This window comes from Heterodontus francisci, chromosome 11 (genome assembly GCF_036365525.1).
Source record: "Heterodontus francisci isolate sHetFra1 chromosome 11, sHetFra1.hap1, whole genome shotgun sequence".
In the NCBI taxonomy this organism is placed as follows: Eukaryota; Metazoa; Chordata; class Chondrichthyes; order Heterodontiformes; family Heterodontidae; genus Heterodontus; species Heterodontus francisci.
In genome coordinates this window covers 109904680-109918012 of record NC_090381.1, presented here as the reverse complement: position 1 = coordinate 109918012, position 13333 = coordinate 109904680, and the positions used below count along the sequence as shown (strand labels likewise).

At 42.3% G+C, this 13333-nt stretch overlaps 1 protein-coding gene across 1 annotated transcript; it reads right to left on the bottom strand.

Annotated features, from left to right (window-relative positions):
- Positions 1-617: 617 nt before the first annotated feature.
- LOC137374965 (extracellular calcium-sensing receptor-like) lies at positions 618-10036 on the bottom strand. Its single transcript, XM_068041580.1, has 5 exons — positions 9779-10036; positions 2952-3785; positions 2544-2771; positions 1635-1758; positions 618-1531 (listed from the first exon to the last, which is right to left on the bottom strand). The coding sequence occupies exons 1-5, from the start codon at positions 10034-10036 to the stop codon at positions 618-620; spliced, it is 2358 nt and encodes a 785-aa protein (XP_067897681.1).
- Between the last annotated feature and the right edge of the window lie 3297 nt (positions 10037-13333).

Below are 13333 nucleotides of genomic sequence, written 5' to 3'. Positions count from 1 at the left end.
ATGGGCAGGAAGAAAAGAGATACAGAACCTAAGAAAATAGGCGACATGTTTAGAGAGAGGATCTGGATCGGCGCAGGCTTGGAGGGCCGAAGGGCCTGTTCCTGTGCTGTAATTATCTTTGTTCTTTGTTTGTTCTTTAACCCTCACAACATTTAAGAAGTATTTAGATGAGCACTTGAAACGCCATAGCATACAAGGCTACGGGCCAAGTGCTGGAAAATGGGATTAGAATAGTTAGGTGCTTGATGGCCGGCACAGACACGATAGGCCGAAGGGCCTGTTTCTGTGCTGTATAACTCTATGACTCTATGACAATCCACGAAAGAACGGGACATCAAAGGTAGCACTCTCTGAACTACTGCCAGTACTACGGGCTAATAAGTACAGAAAACAGATGATATTGACTCTAATATGTTTAATAATTGCATGTCAAATTTTAATTCTACAATTTAAAATCGATGCTTCGAGCATATTATGATACAACAAAGGACTAATAAACATATACTTGAGCTTGATAGATGAATCTATTTATAGAATATGAGCTAATTGCTATACAAATCCTTCAAAGTACATATTTTGTGCCAGTGAAGATTCATACGAGCGGGTGTTATCGTTCTTTAAAGCCGCTTTTCAATCACTTTACCCATTAGATTCTTCTTTGTATTTTTCTCCGGAGTTATCATGATAATGTAACACTTTGGAGCAAAAATGCAAAGCAGCAATCCGAAACTGGAGGCCAGAATCGCAAACACTTCCACCGCTACAGTGTATTTCCCAGGAGAACTCACAGAAGCCGGAATAAAAGTTATCCAAACAGCACAAAAGATCAGCATGCTGAAAGTGATACATTTCGCTTCGTTGAAATTATCTGGCAGCTTCCGGGCGAGAAAAGCTAAGACAAAACATACGCACGATAACAAAGCGATATAACCTGATACAGAATAGAAAGCTGCCGAAGAACCCGCATCGCATTCTAAAATAATAATTTCCCTGTAATAGTTTGTGTTCTTCATAGGAAATGGCGGCGCAATCATCAACCAAAGGGCACATATTAAACCCTGAACGGATGTTAGGAGGAAAACACTTAGACGCTGCTGTTTTTGACCAAACCATTTCATCCTGTTACTGCTGGGATGCGTGGCCTTAAATGCCATCAGCACGAGGATGGTTTTAACCAAAACGCAGGAAATACAAAGGACAAATGTAACACCGAATGCTGTGTGTCGTAACATACAAGACCAGTCAGAGGGTTCGCCAATGAATGTAACTGAGCACAAAAAACAGCATATTAATGCTAAAAGAAGGAGGAAGCTCAGCTCGGAATTGTTCGCTTTGACAAGAGGTGTTTCTCGATATCTAAAGAAAAGAACAGTTATATTGATAGCCATGCACACTCCAATCAATGCAAGAGTCACCAGAACAATTCCCAGGATTTCTGTAAAAGCCAGATATTCTATTTTCTTTGGTATACATTGATCTTTCTGATCATTGGACCAGTAAAGGAAAGGACATTTGACGCAGTCTATGGAATCTAAGAGAAACGTAGAACATTATATAGTTAGGTTCATTTTTGATATTTCTGAGGATACTGGCTGAAACACGCATATTAAAGTTAAATCTGTATTTAGAATCACCTGTAGTGTTACTAATCTCCCCATCTGCACAGGGAGTGCAGTCAAAGCAACAAACAGGTTGTCCTTTCCTCGCCTTTTTCCTTGTTCCAGGAGAACAACTTTCAGTGCACACGGCATGGGGAATCTTTATGGAAGGAAATGATAGATTATCTACCTTGTGGTATTGATAGAATGTAAATGCACTTATTTGTACAACAATAACTAAAATGGCATGTTTACAATTAAGGTCAACGTTTATATCGTATTCCTTGCTTGTCCTACCTATTTAAGTGCTAGATTTTACTGACTAGAATCCTATCAACGTTTGAAGACCAAGGGAGTTCTCACTTGCAACCATTGTCGCTCAATAAATGTTTTCAAAAACAGTTTAACAGGTCTTTTATCTTCATTGTTGTTTGGGGGATATTTCTGCGACCCATATATCTACAAAACAACGGGGACCATACTTCAAAAAATAATTATTTGTCTCTGCAGCTCTGTGGTGTGCCATGAGGAGGTAAAACGTACTATATTAATAAAAAACGTTTTCTTTTCCGTTTTAGATTGAAGTGCAACTGACACAAGTCGGCCCTATCCCTTTACGGCTACTCTCTGCTTGCTATGCTTCAGACAGGTTTCTGACACATGACCACTTTGTCTTTCATATAATGCATGGAATTTGTCTAACTAGACTCTTATGTGGAATGTTATCAAAGGATTCTTTGAAAGATTACCATGTAGAAATCACTCCCTTTGACCAGAGGCAACTGTACCTTATCCGCCAATTGAGAAACTTGCAGAAACGGGTGAAATACTTGTTTTGCTCCACGCCAAATTTTACTCACTATTTTTTCTAAATGTTAATTAAACTGAACACTAATAAACATCATATATAGTAAAAGTACAATCAGTTTCAATTGGCAGGCATACCTCCTGGTCACCACTAATCCAGACAATTTCCTTTGGGTTCAACACCAGTTCTTTCCCCGGAGGTGCTGACCCATTATAACGTCCAATTATCTTCACTTCAATATCGCCGTTTGTATCCATTTGCCAATTTACAAAGTCGTACCCGGCTACTGGATTGCCATTATCATCAAAATACACCTTCTCACCAGTTTTCGTTGTGAAATGTACGGACTTCATGTAATGGAGCAGCTTTAGAAAATAAGTTGGACACATTTATTTCGGGACTTTATATGAAAAGCGAGAATTGTTAAACTTTAAGATGATAATGTTCACTCAATATTTCCTAAAACGATTTTCCAAATTATTTCTACATGGAGCGAATCGGTTTGCAATTAAAGTGAATAAAATAAAATTGGGTATATTCCCTACCTGCCATGGATGAAAATCTGAAACATGTGCGCATGTATTATTGAGAAATGGTCCTTTGCCATTTTCACATGAATGCATGTCGTTCAGTGCATGTGCGAAGGTATAAACTGCTTTATATACATTGTAGGAACTTCCATCCAGAGTTAGGTCAGTATAGACGTTGTGTATTTCATGCAAGGTTTCATTTCCAGTACACTGAGGGAGCTCAGAAGTTGTTCCAACTCGGCTTGTCGTGTTATCCAATATTAGAGAGCATCCGAACGTCGTTTCCCAAAACTCCCTTACTAAACTATCACCAGGAAACATAGAAGGATGAACCCTGAGCAGAAAATCCCGCAGTCCTGGGACTTCTACCGCACGCACCGCAGTTCCGATTGCCCCAGTAAGGAATCTCGATCTTTGATCTGGAGCAATAATATCTGCTGTAATCCAGGCTTCGCTTCCTATCCATTGTATTCCAGTGAGGTTCTGCCGTAAAATCTCGTCAAATATAACGCGCATTTCCCCCGATGACGCAAAAGCCACCACGACTTTTGTAGTTGACGCTTTTATCACTTGTACAATTTTCATAATTTTTTCTAAAGGATCGGTTCTATAAAACGATTCGGAGAAGGCAATGCAAATGCCGAAATTCACAGCAGCTTCAATTAACGCTTTCATTCCCGAGTTGCCATAGTCATTGTTGCTGCTAATGGTCCCAATCCAAGTCCATCCAAACCTCTTAACAAGTTGAACCAATGCCTTGGATTGATGGTAATCACTTGGTATTGTTCTATAAAAGGTCGGATATTCGTTCCCATTACTGAGACATACACAGGTGGAAAAGTAACTAACCTGCAATCAATCAAATAGGGAAAAATGTAACAGATTATTTGCATGCGGTTGAAATATTAATCCTTTCCCAATATTCCAAAGTCGTTGGAATCAAAATAATTATTAATAAAGTGTAAATTAATGGTTACGGTAAAAATACAAAGCTGTGTTCAAGTTCTGTTAAATTAATGGTCTAATTAATCACCACGGTGTAACCGAGCCCTTCTAGTGCATTTCATGATAAAACGAAAACAGATTTTTTACTTTGATAACTTCAAGAAAGTAACATCAAAGAAAGACTGCCATTTTTATTGGAAATCGCGATCGCAGGATCTCCAACGCCCTTTACAGTCAATGAAGTACTTTTGAAATGTAAAGACTTTTGTGAGGTAGTAAACGCAATAGCCAATTTGGGTAGAACAATGGCTCACAGGCAGTAAAGTGATGTCATATGATAATCTATTTTTATGATGTTAGTTGAAGGTCTGCGATAGATGAGAGAAAACCAACAAGAGGGAAAAAACTACTTGAGCTCGCCCTCACTAATCTGCCTGTCGCAGATGATTAGGTCCATGACAGTATCGGTAGGAGTGACCACCACACAGTCCGTTTGGAGATGAAGGCCTGTCTTCACATTAAGGACACCCACCATCTTGTTGTGTGGCACTACCACTGTGCTAAATGGGATAGATTCAGAACAGATCTAGTGACTCAAAACTGGGCTTCCATGAGATACCATGGGCCAGCAGCGGTGGCAGAATTGTATTCAACCGCAATCTGTAACCACATGGCTCGGCATATTCCTCACTCCACCATTACAATCGAGCCAAGGAATCAACCCTGGTTCAATGAGGAGTACAGGACAGCATGTCAGGAGCAACATCAGGCATGCCTAAAAATGAGGTGCCAACCTGATGAAGCTACAACACAGTATTACATGCATGCTAAACAATGGAAGCAGCATGCAACGGAAAGAGCAAAGCAATCCTGCCACCAACGGATCAGATCAAAGCTCTGCCATGCTGCCACATCCAGTCATGAATGGCGGTGGACAATTAAACAACTAACCAGAGGATGACGCTCCACAAACATCCCCAACCTCAATGACGAGGGAGGCCTGCACATGAGTGCAAAAGACAAAGCTGAAATATTTGCAGCCAACTTCAGTCAGAAGTGCTGGGGATGATCCATCCCAGCCTCCTCCTTAAGTACCCAGCATCACAGATGTCAGTCTTCAGCCAATTAAATTCACTCCACATGATTTCAAGAAATGGCTGAAGGCCCTGGATACAGCAAAGGCTATGGATCCTGACAACATCCTGGCTGTAGTACTGAAGACTTGTACTCCAGAACTACCCGCACCCCTAGCCAAGCTGTTCCAGTAAAGTTATAACACTGGCATCTATCTGACAATGTGAAATGTTGCCCAGTTATTTCTTGTCCACAAACAGCGGGGCAAATTCAATGCAATCAGGCCAATTACCACCCAATCAGTCTACTGTCAATCATCAGCAAAGTGATGATGGGGTCATTGATAGTGCTATCAAGTGGCACTTAATCAGCAACAACCTGCTCACCGATGCTCAGTTTGCATTCTGCCAGGGACACCCGGCTCCAGATCTCCTTGCAGCCTTCATCCAAACATGGACAAAAGAGCTGAATTCCGAAGGTAAGGTGAGAGTGACTGCCCTTGACATCAATGCAGCATTTGGCCAGGTTTGGCATCAAAGAGCCCTAGCAAAATTGAAATCAATGGGAATTGGGGGGAAACTCTCCACTGGTTTTTTCCCAGCGTGGAAAGGGCTATCACCGGGGGCATAATTTTAAGGTGATTGGAGGAAGGTTTCGGGGAGATGTCAGAGGTAGGTTCTTTACACAGGGAGTGGTGAGTGCGTGGAATGCACTGCCAGCGGTGGTAGTAGAAGCAGATACATTAGGGACATTTAAGCGACTCATGGATGATAGTAGTATGAAGGGTATGTAGGTAGTTTGATCCGAGAGTAGGTTAAAGGTTCGGCACAACAGCGTAGGCCGAAGGGCCTAACTGTGCTGTACTGTTCTATGTTCTATGTGCTATATGGTTGGAGTCACTCAGCATTCAAGAAGCTCGACACCATCCAGGACAAATCAGGTCACTTGATTGTGACCCCATTCACCACCTTCAGCATTCACTCCCACCACCACTGGCACACAGTGGCAGCAATGTGTACCATCTGCAAAATGTCAGTTAGCCTTACATCAGTAGTGGGGAAAGGATGTGATAGCAGAACACCTAGAAAGCGTAAACAGGATTGGGCAAAGTCAGCATGGGTTTACGAATGGGCAATCATGCTTAACAAATCTACTGTAGTTTTTTTGAGGATGTAACTAGGAGAATAGTTAATGGAGAACCAGTGGATGTGGTGTATTTGGATTTTCAGAAGGCTTTTGATAAGGTCCCACATAAGAGGTTAGTGTGCAAAATTAAAGCACATGGGATTGGGGGTAATAGACTGGCATGGATTGAGAATTGGTTGACAGGCAGGAAACAGAGAGTAGAAATAAATGGGTCTTTTTCCGGGTGGCAGGCAGTGACTAGTGGGGTAGTGCAGGAATCAGTGCCTGGGCCCCAGCTGTTTACAATACATATTAATGACTTGGGTGAGGGAGCTAAGTGTAACATTTCCAAGTTTGCAGACAACGTAAAGCTGGGGAGGGGGGTGGGGGTGGAGTGTGAGCTATGAGGAGGATGCAAAGAGGCTCCAATGTGATTTGAGCAAGTTGGGCGAGTGGGAAAATGCATGGCAGATGCAATATAACCTGGATAAATGTGAGATTATCCACTTTGGTTGTAAAAACAGAAAGGCAGATTATTACCTGAATGGTGATAGATTGGGAAAGGGGGAGCTGCAACGAGACCTGGGTGTCCTTGTACACCATTCAGGTGCAGCAAGCAGTTAGGAAGGAGAATGGTATGTTGGCCTTCATTGCAAGAGGATTTGAGTACAGGAGACAGGAGCAAGGATGTCTTACTGCAGTTATACAGAGCCTTGGGAGACCACATCTGGAGTATTGTGTGAAGTTTTGGTCTCCTTATCTGAGGGAGGATGTTCTTGCCATGGAGGAAGTGCAAAGAAGATTTATGAGTCTGATTCCTGGGATGGCAGGATTGATGTATGAGGAGAGATTGGGTCAACTAGGTCCATATTCACTAGTGTTTAGAAGAATGAGAGGGTATCTCATAGAAACCTATAAAATTCTAACAGGACTAGACAGGCTAGATGCAGGGAGGATGTTCCCAATTGCTAGGGAGTCCAGAACCAGGGTTCACAGTCTCAGGATCTGGGATATTCCATTTAGAACTGAGATGAGGAGAAATTTCATCACTCAGAGGGTGATGCACCTATGGAATTCATTACCACAGAAGGCAGTGGAGGCTAAGTCATTAAACATATTCAAGAAGGAGATAGATATATTTCTTAATGCCAAAGGGATCAAAGGATATGGGGAGAAAGTGGGAACAGGATACGGAATTAGACGATCAGCCATGATCTTTTTTGGATGGCAGAGCAGGCCCAAAAGGCCGAATGGCCTACTCCTGCTCCTATTTCCTATGTTTCTGTGTTTCCATGTACTGCAGAAAATTTCCAAGCTTCCTTTGACAACTTCCAAACCTTTGACCTCAACCACCTAGAAGGGCAAGGGCAACAGAGGCATGAAATACGACCACCTGCAAATTCCTCTCCAAGCCACACACCATCCTGACTTGTTGCCATTCCGTTCCTGTTGCTAGGACAAAAACGTGCGACTCCCTAACAGCACTGTGGGTGTACCTACACCACATGAGCTACAGCCATTCAAGAAAGTGGCTCACCACCACCTTCACGAGAGTAATTAGCGACAGCCAACAAATGCTGGCCTTGCCAGCGAAGCTCACATCCCATGAACAAATAAATGAAAATGGTGGCCAGTACACAGGGTGGAGGGGGGGGATGTCCTGTACTTTTCTTCAAGCTGTGTCATGCAATCTTTTAAACCCACTTCAGAGGGGAGATATCAGTTAATCATCTCATCAGAAAGATAGCACCACTAATTTTTTTTTTCATTGGTTCATGGTGTGTGGGTGTCGCTGGCTAGGATAGCATTTATTGTCTATCCTTAATTGCCTTGAGAACGTGGTGGTGAGCTGCCTTCTCGAACCACTGCAGTCCATGTGTCGTAGGTACACTAACAGTGCTGTTAGGAAGGAAGTTCCAGGATTTTGACTGAGTAACAATGAAGAAACAACGGTATAGTTCCAAGTCAGGATGGTGTTTGGCTTGGAGGGGAACTTGCCCTCATGCATCTGCTGCCCTTGTCCTTCGAGGTGGTAGACGTCATGGGTTTGGAAGGTGCTGTATAAGGTGCCCTGGTGCATTGCTGCAGTGCATCTTGTAGATGGTACACAATGCTGCCACTGTGCATGGTGATAGAGGGGGTGAATGTTCGTGGATGTGGTGCCAATCAAGCAGACTGCTTTGTCTTGGATGGTGTCGATCTTCTTTAGTGTTGTTGGAGCTGCTCTCGTCAAGGCAAGTGGAGAGTATTCCATCACAGTCCTAATTTGTACCTTGTAGGTGTTGGACAGTCTTTGGGGAGTCAGGAGGTGAGTTACTCGCCATGGAATTTCTAGCCGCTGACCTGCTCTTGAAGCCATGGTATTTATATGGCTACTTCAGTTCAGTTTCTGGTCAATAGTAACATGATGTTGATAGTGGGGGAGTCAGTGATTGTAATGCTATTGAATGTCAAGTGCAGATGATTAGATCCTCTCTTGTTGGAGATGGTCATTGCCTGGCACTTGTGTGGTGCGAATGTTACTTGCTACTTATCAGCCCCAGCCTAGATATTGCCCAGGTCTTGCTGCATTTCTACATGGACTGCTTCAGTATCTGAGGAGTCGCGAATGGTACTGAGCATTGTGCAATCATCAGTGAACATCCCCACTTCTGACCTTATGATTGAAGGAAGGTCATTGATGGAGCAACTGAAGATGGTTGGGTCTAGGACACTACCCTGTGGAATTCCTGCAGTGATGTCCAGGAGCTGAGATGATTGACCTCCAACAACCTCAACCATCTTGCTTTGTGCTAGGTATTCCTCCAACCAGCGGATAATTTTTCCCCTGATTCCCATTGACTCCAATTTTGCTAGGGTTCCTTGATGCCATACTCAGTCAAACGCTGCCTTGATGTCAAGGGCAGTCACTCTCACCTCACCCCTTAGTTTCAGCACTTTTGTCTACGTTTCAACCAAGGCTGTAATACAGTCAGGAGCTGGGTGGCCCTGACAGAACCCAAACTGAGCGTCACTAAGCAGGTTATTGCTAAGTAAGTGCCACTTGAAAACACTGTTGAAGACACCTTCCATCACTTTACTAATGATTGAGAGTCGACTGACGGAGTGGTAATTGGTCAGGTTGGACTTGTCCTGCTTTATGTGTACAGGACATACCTGGGCAATTTTCACATTGCCGGGTAGATGCAAGTGTTGTAGCTGTACTGGAACAGCTTGGCTCGGTGTGCAGCAAGTCCTGGAGCAGAGGTCTTCAGTACTATTGCCGGAATGCTGTCAGGGCCCATAGCCTTTGCAGTATCCAGTGCCTTCAGCCATTTCTTGATATCACGCAGGGTGAATCAAATTGGCTGAAGACTGGCATCTCTGATGCTGGGGACTTCAGGGGGAGGCCAAGATGGATCATCCACTTGGCACTTCTGGATAAAGAATGTTGCAAATGCTTCAGCCTTATCTTTTGCACTGATGTGCTGGGTGCCCACATCATTGAGGATGGGGATATAAATGCTGCGTTCTCTATTGAACTGGGAGTGTCAGTCTAGATTTAGTGCTCAATTTTTTGCAGAGGGTTTTGAACCCACCAACGTTTGACTTCACCGAGCCAGGGATAACGCCAAAATGTACATCTAAGTACATGTCTAGTAATTAATTATTTGGTTCCATTTGTATGATAGTGGCCGGAGTAATTAACGGAATCTCACCATTGGTATTTTAAATGGACCGATTATTCTTGCCACTGCTATCGATACTGAGGATCCATCGCCACCAACAATACCAGCAACATTGAGAGTCCCGTTACAGACTTGACCCACATATGCTTCTTCCAGCCCATTAACGAGAGCCAGAGCGACTTTTGTTGCAATCTTGGAGGACCCGCAGTCATCGTGACTCCTGTAACCCAAAGTAATGTTCGGGAGAAGTGTTTCGTCCTTGTTTATTTCCTCTATTGCAAAAATCATCGTCTGCACAAGGCGAAAGGCCCTTAAATTAAAACTGAGGAACAAACACAGTTAATGTTGAGAGATGATAGTTCAGTTTTCTTATGCATCTTAACACCTTGGAATGTTTGCAAAGAACATTACAGCCTGCAATGCCCTTTTAAAATCAATTAATTGGTATGGGATGTGCTTTTGACACCTGAGGAACCATTACGTTTTTGACACTATTCTTGAATGATATTGTATAATTTTACTTTATTTTACTAATACGGTACAACAATGTTGCAAATCATTGGAACAGAAGGTAGACAGAGACAATTATTGGAAGGAATGATCGATGGAAAACGTAGGAGAGGGAAACAGAGAAGAAAATGGATGACATATAACGGGCTGGGTGCAGTTGACCTGTGCACAGTGTGTGAGGTCAGCACAGGACAGACAGAGGTGGAGATCCAGACAATCAAACTTCTGGGAAGAAGATGACACCAACGGACCAAAACAATGTTGACAAAATATTTCTTTTTTGGTTCGGGTAGTTGCTTTGACAACACCTTGAAACTAATAGCATCGCACCAGTTAATATCACAGGGCAACAGTAACATCAAATTTGCGTAAGTAAAAACAGAAAATACTGGCCATACTCAACAGGTTAGTCAGCATCCGTGGAGAGAGAAACAGAGTTCTGATGAAAGGTGCTGGACTGGAAATGTTAATTCTCTTTCGCTCCCCACAAATACTGCCAAACCTGCTGAATATTTCCAGCATTTTCAGTTTTTATTTCAGTAATCCTCAGTATTTTGCTTTTCTATCACATTTGCGTCCAGTTTTAGCAGTTGAATCGCACATCCTCTGCTCCAGTTTCAATTTTACATTCCAGTGCAAAATAAAACATACTCTTTGATCAATTTTTATATTTAAAATTATCATTCCAAGTTTAATCAATAAATTTCGTGTAGCAATCTGATCAAATTCTTCCTACATCAAACGGTACAGTTAGTGGATTATATGTGTTGAAGGCATCTGATAAATGGAATTCTTTTTTCCTCGCTGGTACAATCAAAAGTAATTTTGTGCTGCTGCTTTTCATTGCTAATTTAATCGGACAAAAAAATAAGGATTGCCGAAACTCTAGTCGTAGCCGATCTGTAGACTATAACGGCGATTCTCCTACTCTTCTGCTGTAACTTCGGCGTAGGAAAAGCGAAAAACCAGGGAAATATCAAAGATGGTTACACCATTTAAATAAAAGCAAAATACTGCGGATGCTGGAAATCTGAAACAAAAACAAGAAATGCTGGATTCACTCAGCAGGTCTGGCAGCATCTGTGGAAAGAGAAGCAGAGTTAACGTTTCGGGTCAGTGACCCTTCTTCGGAACTGACAAATATTAGAAAAGTCACAGATTATAAACAAGTGAGGTGGGGGTTGGGCAAGAGATAACAAAGGAGAAGGTGCAGATTGGACCAGGCCACATAGCTGACCAAAAGGTCACGGAGCAAAGGCGAACAATATGTTAATGGTGTGTTGAAAGACAAAGCATTAGTACAGATTAGGTGTGAATATACTGAATATTGAACATCAGCAAGTGCAAACCTGAAGAAAAACAACTTGAAAAAAACAGTGGGTGAGCAAACTGAACAAACTAAGATGAACTGAAATAAATACAAAAAAAGATTGTAAAAAATGTAAAAAGGAATGCCAAAAAAAAAGGAAGAGAAAATAACTAAAAATGAAAGTAAAGTGGGGGGCTGTCATGCTCTGAAATTATTGAACTCAATGTTCAGACCGGCAGGCTGTAGTGTGCCTAATCGGTAGATGAGATGCTGTTCCTCGAGCTTGCGTTGATGTTCACTGGAACACTGCAGCAATCCCAGGACAGAGATGTGAGCATGAGAGCAGGGGGGAGTGTTGAAATGTTCATGCTCACATCTCTGTCCTGGGATTGCTGCAGTGTTCCAGTGAACATCAACGCAAGCTCGAGGAACAGCATCTCATCTACCGATTAGGCACACTACAGCCTGCCGGTCTGAACATTGAGTTCAATAATTTCAGAGCATGACAGCCCCCCACTTTACTTTCATTTTTAGTTATTTTCTCTTCCTTTTTTTTTGGCATTCCTTTTTACATTTTTTACAATCTTTTTTTGTATTTATTTCAGTTCATCTTAGTTTGTTCAGTTTGCTCACCCACTGTTTTTTTCAAGTTGTTTTTCTTCAGGTTTGCACTTGCTGATGTTCAATATTCAGTATATTCACACCTAATCTGTACTAATGCTTTGTCTTTCAACACACCATTAACATATTGTTCGCCTTTGCTCCGTGACCTTTTGGTCAGCTATGTGGCCTGGTCCAATCTGCACCTTCTCCTTTGTTATCTCTTGCCCAACCCCCACCTCACTTGTTTATAATCTGTGACTTTTCTAATATTTGTCAGTTCCGAAGAAGGGTCACTGACCCGAAACGTTAACTCTGCTTCTCTTTCCACAGATGCTGCCAGACCTGCTGAGTGAATCCAGCATTTCTTGTTTTGGTTACACCATTTGTCGGGTTCCGCGTGGCTCTTACGGCGGATAAGTGGCAAGACCCAGGCGGAAATTCACCTCCGTATTTCAAGTGAGATTACAAAACCTACTGCAAATTCCTCTCCCTAGTAGAGCACATGCTACGAATTGACATTGGCATGAATCAAATGACTACTTGATGATTACGGTGACGACGATACTGATGATTGTTTTGGATAAATATAACGTGATAATCACTGATCCCAAGTAAACAAAAATAAAGAATCTACTGGTCATTTTCAAAAAAAACTAGTTACATTTTTTTCTATTCTATTTCACGATTATATATTTAATGTTGGCTAACGGTTATGACTTATTTTAATTGGTTATGGTTTTCAGCGCAGTCACCATAATAATGTGCAGCAGGACGAATAAGTCAAATAACACAGCGCACAACACAGAAACAAACCATTGGTTCAAAATACTCCACGCCTTGTTTATACTCCACATTAACACCCCCCCACCCCCCTTCATCCAACCTCATCGGCATAACTCCATATTTTCTCCTTCGTGTATTTATCTGGTTTCCCCTTAAATGCGTCTACGCTACTCGCCTCAACTAAAATAGCAAGTTCCATGTTTCATCGCCCTCTGGGTATTTAAGTTTCTACCTAATTCACTATTGGATTTATTGGTGACTATGTTATATTAATGGCTCCTGGTTCTGATCTCCCCACATGTTTGTGCATTTCCGGCTGCTTGGTAGAGACCAATGTGCAATATGTAGCAATTTGCAGTCGTTGCGAACTATCAGCCTGA

What these genes read in the sequence shown, in the direction of transcription:
- LOC137374965 (XM_068041580.1), bottom strand. Translation starts at nt 10,036, where the DNA reads ATGATTTTTGCAATAGAGGAAATAAACAAGGACGAAACACTTCTCCCG. An exon ending in GTCCATTTAAAATACCAATG is followed by an intron (nt 3,786 to 9,778) that starts GTGAGATTCCGT and finishes GATTGATTGCAG; the next exon opens with GTTAGTTACTTTTCCACCTG. An exon ending in GGATTAGTGGTGACCAGGAG is followed by an intron (nt 1,759 to 2,543) that starts GTATGCCTGCCA and finishes CCTTCCATAAAG; the next exon opens with ATTCCCCATGCCGTGTGCAC.